Source organism: Jatropha curcas, chromosome 11 (genome assembly GCF_041381405.1).
Source record: "Jatropha curcas cultivar XTBG-Jc1 chromosome 11, XTBG_Jcur_1.0, whole genome shotgun sequence".
Lineage (NCBI taxonomy): Eukaryota > Viridiplantae > Streptophyta > Magnoliopsida > Malpighiales > Euphorbiaceae > Jatropha > Jatropha curcas.
In genome coordinates this window covers 24287846-24298274 of record NC_143161.1, presented here as the reverse complement: position 1 = coordinate 24298274, position 10429 = coordinate 24287846, and the positions used below count along the sequence as shown (strand labels likewise).

The following is a 10429-nucleotide window of genomic DNA, read 5'->3' as shown; positions in this document are numbered from 1 at the left end:
AATTTTTCATTAACTGAAATATATACTAATTTCATTGTCAATATTTATAAATACATCTGTTTCAATATAAGTAACTAAACAATCATTCAGTAGTTCCTCCCTCATTTTATTATGAAGTAAACTTTTTAATAGTTTGTCATTAGATACAATTAAAAATTCATATTATCTCTTGCAAAATTAATTAATTTGTTAAATACTACAATAGGATGAATACAATATTGAATATCCAAAATTAATTTGTTAAACCGCCTAAATTACATGTATTTTTCTTTTAAAAAAAATGAAAAGCATTAGATTGAATAATGTATTAGTTAGTCTCTAAAGACATCCAAAAACTCCATGTATATAATTAAGTATATAGTTATGATTTTAAATAAAACCAATGGGAAAAATTCAAAATTAATGATAACTAGTACTATGTATAAAAATAAATTTAAAATCTTAGTTGGGTTAAAATAACAAAAGGAAGATTAATTTGTGGGTTAATTATAGATAAAAGTTTTAGAGAATTGAAAGTCTCGTGTCAAAAACTCATCATTTTCACCAGAAGCAAATTTCTTCAATTCACAAGGAATGAGAAGGAACTAAATACCATGTGATTGCAAACTCCAAACACTAATAAAGGTGACTAAAATGCGGATGAAAATTAATAAATTTACAATGAGTATTAAGTAATTAGAGTAAAAATTAAGAAAAAAAACAAAGTCACAAAAGATTCGTCAACTGAAAAATGTTTAACCTTTTAGATAAAATATTACCAAAATATCAATTTTTTCAAAAAAAAAAAAATTAGGGGGGCCCATTGCCGCCTTGCCCTATACTGGGTCCGTCTATGAATAGACCTATTAATCTGGGTTAGTTAGTTTGGATCTTCTTACTCAATTTTTCCTGGATTATTAATAAATTTTAAATTTCAACAAAAAAAAAAAAAAATATGAAGCTCTTAGTTCAAAAATAAAAACTAGGTGTAAAACGAGTCCAAATATACTCCATACTTCATAAGTTTGGCCATGCAACAACGTATCCTTGCTGTCAATACAGCTATAAAAAGTCGACAATCAGTTTCTTTTTCTTTTTTTCTTTTTTAATATGAGCATAATATAAGCAAAACTACAGAATTGACTAAAATATATAAAGTAAATAAAAATATGATATTTGATTTTATTTGATTAGAGATTTTAGATCTACAGATATGAATCTTCAATTGAAAAAACCTGGTACTATGATTTATTCCTTTATTGATACTATTGATAAAAACTTATCTGTATCGTTATATTTTGTAAGATCAAGATTCGAAAAAATTATTTTGCCTTTCAAATCAATCAATGGATTAATTGTTACTATATACATTGATTATTCTCCAACGGAAAATCTTTTAATTGTAGTTTGTTATTCAAAAGAATATAAATTTTTATTAGCTAAGTTTTATAATTGATTTATATGAATGTTTATAATACTTGATATTATTATTAATGGATTATATTTGAAAAATAATTATTTTATTTATATTAATATTTGATAATAATAATAGTAAAATATTTGTTAAAAGAGATGCATATTAAATAAAGATTTTTTTCCTCAAAAGGAAATATTTTTTTATAATTTAAAGTAAATGAAAAAGGAAAGTGGGTGAGGAATAGCATTTTAATCTCAAAATTTTCCAACTCTCGCTGGCACCACCACCACCATACCATGTCTCTTTTTTTTTGACTTTTGACCTGTTCCTTTTTCCTCACAGATGTATTAAGGAAACCAAATCACAAAAATAGGCAGGAATTATAATTCCTCAGAGCGAATTTATAATTCCTCTCTCTCTCCCTCTCTCTCTCTCTCTCTCTTTGTTAAGATGAGCAACATGCAAACAATGGACTTAGACAATGAACAAATCGCGGAGTTGCTAGGAATATTTCGTTCTTTCGATCGAAACAATGATGGGTATCTAACACAGCTTGAGTTAGGCTCACTGTTGCGATCATTAGGGTTCGAATCATGCCCTGAACAACTGGAAACCCTAATCCAAAATGCAGATACGAACAACAATGGTTTAATAGAGTTCTCAGAATTTGTAGCAACGGTGGTGCCGGAACTGTTACCGGAGAACTCACCGTACAGTGAAGAGCAGATTATAAGGTTTTTCAGAATGCTTGATAGAGACGGAAATGGGTTTATCACAGCAGCTGAGTTGGCTCATTCCATGGCTAAATTAGGGTATGCACTTACTGTGGAAGAGTTGACTGGAATGATCAGAGAGGCAGATACAGATGGAGACGGTATGATAAGTTTTCAAGAGTTCTCAGAGGCTATTGCTTTTGCTGCTTTTGATAATTATTCTTGGGTTTGATCTTTTGTCATCAATGTGTTTTCTTTTCTATCAATTGTGAGGGTTTAATTTGTGACTGTAAGATCTTAGGATTTACATTTCTTAGAATTGGATGGAAAATGATTCAGAAATTTTGATAGTCAGTTAGATCAGAATTATGAGAAAGTACCTATGCAGGTAATGGTTCCTCCCTAACCCTTTGATTGGATGAAGGTTATTTGGGAGGTGGTTTGGAGAGTTGGGTGTGGTAAAGTGTGGTTGATAAGATTTTTTTTATGGGTCCATTCTTCATGGGTTAAAACATTTTGTATTCTAAAATTGTCCATTGTCATATTCTAAAATTTCAAATTTATACTTATTATTTATATTCTAATTTTATTATTTGATTTTTTTTTTTATATGTTCTTTTTGTTTCCTTTACCTCTGCTTCTGCTAATTCGTTGCCAATCAAAATATTAATATATAAATAATTTATACTATTATAAAATATATTATTATTGTTTAAATTTTAATAAATTTTTATTGATATCCTTAAAAATGTAGTTTAAAACGAAATGAATTAATATGCATAAATCACAATTTCCTTCGAGAAGATAATTTCTTTTACGATAAGGGTATTTTTGTAATCTTAATATTTCTCATATCTTTAAGCAAAATCATACAAGATTGATTGAATATATAAATTTATTCTTCAACTTTGCAACTTTAACATATTGCTAAGGCTACACGTAAGTTGGGTTGGGTCGGATTTATTGATTTAAAGTACCTAATTTGTATGCGTGGATTAGTGATTTTTTTTACTCAACTCAACTCATTAAATACATGAATCCATGGGTTATAAATGGGTTGGATTGAGTACGGTTCAACATCTACCCGCAGTCAAATAAACAATAATAATAATAACAATATTTTTAAATAAAATATAATTATTTAAGAGGAATTACTAAAAAGATTAAATATATTTAAAACTTAATCATACAATAATTGAGTCAAACTATAAATATATACCAATAACAATATTAAAATTAAAATTTTTAATATAATTATTATTATCATCATCATAATCAAGAATGAAAAATTAAATTTCCTAATACAACCAGTGAAATCAAAAAAAAAAAAAAAATTAGTGACATAAGTATACAATAAATTTTAGACTATAATAGATTCCAATAGCAACAATTCAAAACAAGTTTATATATTAAAAAAAAAGCAATTAAAAGGCAATATTTTCTAAATATGTAAATAATTTAATATTTATATTCAAAATTGCAAATCAAATCAAATTAACTAGATAATTCATAATCACACACACTTATTTATTTATTTGACATTATTTATAGGTTGGGTTGGGTCTGTAGATTTATCTAGTAAATCTGTTACCCGACTCATGAATTATAAAGATGATCTGCTCAATCTAACCTATTATATCTTCAAACCCGTTGGGTTGGGTTAGATCACTGGGGTTGGGTTGAGTTAAAACGGCTCATGTATAGCCCTACATGTGGCACCCTAAACTTTGATGCACTTAAACTTGTAAATTTTGATAATACTAAACACATTTCGAGCTTAATATCAATAATTTTTAGCTTTTGAACGTTTATTTGTAAAATATCGACTTGATATGTAGTAACATAACTTTTGAAACAATAATTTTCATAAATTTCAAATTTTTAATGAGTGCTTAATTGATCTAATTTTGTAAGTTAAAATGTCTAATAAAATAATTTTGAAAATTAAAGTGTTTAATAGATGTACTTTTATAAGATGAAGTATTTGATGGGTCAAAGTAAAAGCTAGGACCTACAAGATTAAATTAAAAAAGTTAAGGGGTGAATTTATGTATTCGGTCGTACAAGATTATTAAATCTTAATTAACCTTGCTTTCAATCCAAACACAAAAAAAGCAAACTTATTATTTTGTCCCTGATTTTTTACCAAATTAATTAAGTAGTCCAATTGTTTGGTAAAATATTTCAATCATCTCCAATGTTTACCTCGTTAGATTATATAGCCCTTCCATCATATTTAGAGGTTTTTTCTGTTAAAATACAAGAAAAAGTAAGAGAGAGGTGAGATGAATCTTTTAAAATAACAACTTTGTCCTTAATTACAAAATGGCATATTAAGAACAATTCAAAATATGTTTTTTAACGAACAAATCAAATAAAAAACATAAACAAGTATAATGACTAAAAAAATCTGTGAATTAATTTTTCAAATATAATTAATAATTTCCATTTATAGCTCAAGAAATTTAAAAAGACTAGTTAATGATTTGAAAATTAATTAAGGAAATTTCCTCCCAAAAAAAAATAATTAAGGAAATAAACAAATGGAACACCGTTCCAAGAGATTTAACTACTCAGGTTTGGAAAAAGATCTTTTATGTTATTCATTTAAAATTAATTATGATATTATAGAAAGTTACCCACCAAATACATTGTCATTACTGTAGTCTCTCGTTCATCTTCTCCAAGAGTTAGCTTACAAATTCTATTGCTACTGTTGAGGATGTTTTTTAATGAGATGGAAAGTGCAGTTAGCAGTTACTATTGGCAAAAGTAATTATGGGCAATCATCTAACAAATAAAATGAGAAGGAAAAGAGGTGAATAGAAAAGACATGCTTTAGGGCTTTTGATTTCCTTTAGAGGTCTGTTCAAGAGATGAGAAATAGTCACAGCTTCTTTTAGAGAGAAGAGTGCAGTTGATCACGAGAGAGGATTAGCACTTGTATTTGTCAAAATTAGGCTGAGCCAACTCTATTAACTCGCTAGGATCGAGGATCGACCCATGGTTGATGAAAATCAACCAATGTATAAGTATTCCTTGCAAAAGAGAAAGAGACAGAAGTCAAAACCCTAGAAAGAGAGACAAACAGGAACAAAGCCAGATGAGGGATGATAAATCTAGAGTATTAAAGTCTTTTTTTCTTATGTTTTAATGGTAAAAACCCATAAAATGGATAGAGCAACTATATAGTTCGACGGATGTAGAACTCAAGGATAATTTAGCAATTGCAGCTGATGTGATACTTTAGTACTTAAAAACCAGAGTCATTTAGCAATTGCAGCTGAATGGCAAAGGATAATGATGGAAGAACAGCCAATAACATCAACAAATTTAGCTGTGAAATGATAGTCATCCCTTCTGTTTTTTTTTCCCCCTGCTCAAAAATGGAAATAGTAGTTCATATTCAGACCTTCTATATGACTAGAATCTTGACAGCAGAATTATGTCATCAACAATTCAACTATTTCAGAAATGAAACATGGCAATAGTTTGTTTGTCAGGACACTAAAACAGTAGTCAATTACATAAATGAGACTTCAGAGCAAAAATCTATTGCAAAAAAAAAAAAAAATGTTTAAACATGTTGCTAAACATTTTCATGCTAATGACAAAGATATTGTTTAAATGAGAAAGAAAGGTGTGGAGTTCTAGAATTTAGAAGGATAAATGGAGACAGGCAACAGCATTTTCATTATGCTTTCTTCTTTTTGGATTTAACCATCACAATTCCAACAAACACGCATAAGAAGCAGAAAAGCGCAACCCCAGCAACTAAAGGTATCAATATGGCAAATTCCAGTGGCAGGAAATACTGGTGGATAAAATGATCGCTGTCGACGAATGGCTGCATGACAAAAAGTGCATGTTAAAATAAAGTTTGCAAAGTGTAGGGATACAAAACCAAGACAATGAGAAGTTACTTACCAGAATAATAACCCAGAAAGTATAATAGGTGAAGATAGATAAACTTATAAATGATAAAAAAAATCCAACTGCTCTGTCAGCTAATTCCATGCTGGTTAGTGGCTGATAGAACCTGTGAAAAAACAAGTGTGAATAAATAACAACAACAAACTTCTCTAACAAGTGTGGCGAAATTAAAACGGCAAGAGAAAGGAGAAGGAAACAGAAAAGACAGAAACTGCATGCTAAAGCTTATAGATCAAGAAACCAGGAGGTAAATAATTGGAAAACAGGTGTGACTAAGGAAAACAATATCTTCAATGCCCATTTAAGCTGAATCATTTCTCCTTAAAGCTTCAATGCTTGTACTCAAAAATATGAGCCCTAAAATTTGTTGAGCATAAAAGAATCTATCAATTTTACTTTATGGGTCTTTCTACTACCAGAACACCAAATACATCCGAGTATGTTCTTTAGACTATCATTGTAAAGAGGAGCCTCTCAATTTGCATAAGCAATCATCAATCTAATAAAAAAAGGGGTAACTTAGGAGAGGAAAAACTTGGGACAACCATAAATTACACAACAACAGCCAAAAATTTGATCATCCACATAAATTTTGGCAAATAGGCTTTGCCTTACCAAGCCTGCCGCGTCCTGAAAGTGCCAATCAACGTCATCATTATCATTGTCAAACTAAAACAATAACCTGAGGTAATAAGTATAACCAACCCAATTTGCAGCCTGATGAAAAATTGGATTCTATTCAGCATTCAAACCCATAAATCAAAACAGGGATTAACAAAAATCGTAACTGAACAGGATTCATCAGTTCAAGAACAGCAATAAGATTTTAGTTTTCACTTTCTCCAGTACAGTTTACTTGAAGGAATGAAAAGTTCAACACCACACTAACCTACTGGTACACGAAACATTTCAAATTCGTTTTAACATAATAGAAAGAACCAAAAATCGAATATGATTAAAAATGATAAATAAGATTTGCGGTTAAACAATGTCAACTTTAATATCATTTGCATCTACAAACAACGAACAGAAACATTTAAAAGCAAGATAAGAAGGAGAAGAGTCTGTCTACTTCCGTGTTGCGAATGCTAAATAACAAGAAAAGAGCAAAATAAATATTCTCCGAGTAAAATTAGAGGTGAATTCTTATGGATAAAGGTGAATTCTTACCTTCAAATGTACGGATGGCTTTCTAGTTCTTGTTTGTAAAAGGATCCATCATCTATCAGCCAAGTGTTCTTCCGATCAGTTTCAAATTTCTATTTACGCTATGCGAAAAACAAGGATTTGATCGGATCGAGAAATTAGAATTAGGTGCTTCGGTTATATTTTTCAACGAGAATTTGGTTGCAGGCAATCACAGGAACAATTAAAAAGAAAAAGGTAAGTGAAATTGAGAAAAGACTAGGGTTAGAGTTACGAAGTGGGGGAAGAGAGAGTGCAATAAGAGGGGAGGGGAAAAAAAGAAAAAACAAAAAAGGGAAAAAATGTTCAATTAGCCCAGATTGCCCAAATGAACTTTTTAGCCAAATTCCTCGTAAATCAAAAATATATACTCCCTCGTTGCAAAGAAGGAAAATAATAATCCGAGTCCTAAATTTTGGCCTAATTAATGTTTAAGGGTACCAATTTTCAAAAATCAACTTCAAGGTCTTTAAATTTTAATCCCGCTAATAGAAAAGTCATTCCATTTAAAATCAATAATTTTTCCGTCCAATAATTATAGAATTTCGAAAATGCCCTCACTTGCAATATAAACTTTAACATTAGGTCTAGACCTCTAGACATCCACCAAAAAGGTCATTTGCTTCTCAACCAAGCACGTCTTTTTCCTCCCCATTTTCAACAATCAAATTCAATAGCTAAGCTCCACAGCCATCAATGGCAAATCAACGCCAACAAAGCATCACCATCTCTAAAATCTTCCCTTTAAATTTTAATTAAAACTCAAACTAAGAAACCTATAAAGACACTAGAATCCAAATATTGTCCTTTTTCAAATCCCATCAAATCCAAAACTTAATCTTAGATATTGAGAGAAAATTGAAGGAAACAAAGGAGGTTACAATAGCCACTACCGTCGTCGCCGGAGTTACTGAAAGTGCAATAAAATTGAGTTGATTGGAGATTTGGCTATCACACATAGTCACCGCCGTCGCCGCCAGAATTAGTGGAGAAAGGGGAAGATGGTGATAAAAAAAAAAAAGTGTTTGGTTGAGGGATTTGAGATTTGTTTACCTATTAGATTTACTTATTTTAGATTTATGGATTTTGAAATTTCCAGTTTTTTCTTCATCTCTCTCTCTCTCTCCTTTTATTTTGTTCTGCTTCATTTTGCTTAAACATTTTTTTACTTTTTTTGCAATGCTCGTTAGAGGAAAATACACAAACAAATGAGAAAATAAATATCCAATTATTTATTTTTTATCTTTTAAAAAAATTGTGCAGCAATGCTAGGCTTAGTAGTGCTGGTGCTTGTGGTGGCAACAATGACAGTAATTATTTGTATTCCAAGAAACTAAACAGTTCCAAAAGGAAGACCACAAGTTGTAGAACTAGAGAAGATTTACAGAGAGCAAGAAAAGAGGAGTGATATAGATGACCAAAAAATAAAGAATGATTTCTAAGCAAGGGTATTTTCAAAATTCCACGTCCATTGACGAAAAGAAGTGTTGATTTTAGACGGAAGGACATGTCTGTTAACGAAATTAAAATTTAGGGACCTTGAAGTTGGTTTTTAAAAATTGATATCATCAAGCGTTAAGTAGGCTAAAACTTAGGACCTAATTATTATTTTTCCCTCCCAAAATAATATAAATCATTTAAGAATTTTGCACAAGAATTAAAGAAACAATTAATTTTCTTAAATTATAACAAACTCAAGGGTAATTTGACCAAAGGATAATGGTTGTTGGCTCAAGTTGATCCAAGACAATTAAACATAAAATGTGTAGTTTATCCTCATATAGCCATGCAAAATGTCATTTGTGTCCCCCTGAAAATTGATAAATTTTAAAAAATTTTGAAATTTGAATTTCAAATTTGTATCCCTCTTTATTAAATAACCCTAGATAAAGTAGAAGTGGTTTACATTCCCCAATGCATATGATAGGCTTTTGTTTCACTATTATTAATTGTTTCCTTTTTATTTATTTTTTATTATATATATATATGGTGTCATGTTCTTTTCAAAATATATTTTTATATATTTTAATTTTATATGCAAATAATACAAATGTGTTATTCCAATTAGGGTTCATCAATACCCACGATGAATGTTATATATTAGTTGTATGGGTAAAAATGAATGGATAAAAGCTCTTAGCTTGGAAGCACATGTGCTAGTGATTTGACTTAGTTTTAGGGATTAGTCTTAGGATCAAATTCACCTATGTCATTTTTTTTATAAATTTGACGACATTGTTAATTTAAATAGAGATCAAATGACATGAATGCATATATATTTATCTAACTAAACATTAGTCTATTGTTAGTATTATAAAATTTTATTGGTTTTTTGCGTAAAATAAATAATGTAAGCTTACAAAATAAGTATATGTTCGCTCTGCCGCATGGCGGATTCAAATAACGAATTAACTCGTATTAACCACATAATTCGATTAGTTAATTGAAAATATTGAAAGTATAATACGTATAAGTCGTTTTAAAGCCAATTACAGTAGCAATGTAGATAGTGCGACATAGAAATTGAAAAGGCTAATTCAGTTGCTCAATGATAATTTGTTGGATAGCATAATTTAAATTGTATATATAGTATGCTCACCAAACTTATGTAATGGAAGATTATAGTAGATTTTTGAAAATTTTTTTAAATGGACAAATGATTTAATAGCACAATTTACTACTCATATAGTTTGAATGATTTAGATAAAAATAATGGTGTCATGTTTCTTTCATAATATATTTTTATATATTTTAATTTTGTATGAAAAATAATACAAATGTGTTATTCCAATTAGGGTTCATCAGTACTGAAACACTCCGAATTTTTATTTTTGAAACTTTTGAATTTTTATTTAATTAAAAATCGGGAATTTTGACCGTGTGGGCTGTAAATGTAATACAGTCTCAATTCGAGCCCAAATTTTCAAATTGGGTCCAAGCCCAAAAACAGATTATTCGGAATTTTCAATCCGAGAACATTTAATTTTTTTTTTTTACAAATCAAAAATGAAACTGGTTACTAATCGATTATAAATGTATGTATAGGTATGTAATTATTATATAAATTAATTATCCTAAAATCGAATATCATAATTGTTCATATTTTATTAATATTGAGTAAATGGAGAAATGTTCTAGAACCGGCCTAAAAGAATCAAAATAAATCAAATCGGATTAGAAAACCAAGCAAATCGAACCGAAT

At 29.4% G+C, this 10429-nt stretch overlaps 2 protein-coding genes across 3 annotated transcripts; one reads left to right on the top strand and one right to left on the bottom strand.

Moving 5' to 3' along the window:
- The first annotated feature begins 1685 nt into the window (after positions 1-1685).
- LOC105641184 (Calcium-binding EF-hand family protein) lies at positions 1686-2693 on the top strand. The gene has a single exon (XM_012225672.4). It carries the CDS (start codon positions 1847-1849, stop codon positions 2339-2341), a length of 495 nt encoding a protein of 164 aa, XP_012081062.1. The 5' UTR covers positions 1686-1846; the 3' UTR covers positions 2342-2693.
- Positions 2694-5552: 2859 nt separating this feature from the next.
- DPMS2 (dolichol phosphate-mannose biosynthesis regulatory protein-like protein) lies at positions 5553-7623 on the bottom strand. 2 transcript variants are annotated; one of them, XM_012225670.4, is made up of 3 exons: positions 7213-7623; positions 6037-6148; positions 5553-5956 (listed from the first exon to the last, which is right to left on the bottom strand). In XM_012225670.4, exons 2-3 carry the CDS (start codon positions 6124-6126, stop codon positions 5804-5806), a joined length of 243 nt encoding a protein of 80 aa, XP_012081060.1. In that variant the 5' UTR covers positions 6127-6148; positions 7213-7623; the 3' UTR covers positions 5553-5803. The 2 variants fall into 2 exon arrangements, with proteins under 2 accessions (XP_012081060.1, XP_089572879.1); XM_089716753.1 differs by lacking the exon at positions 7213-7623 and adding an exon at positions 6658-6981.
- Between the last annotated feature and the right edge of the window lie 2806 nt (positions 7624-10429).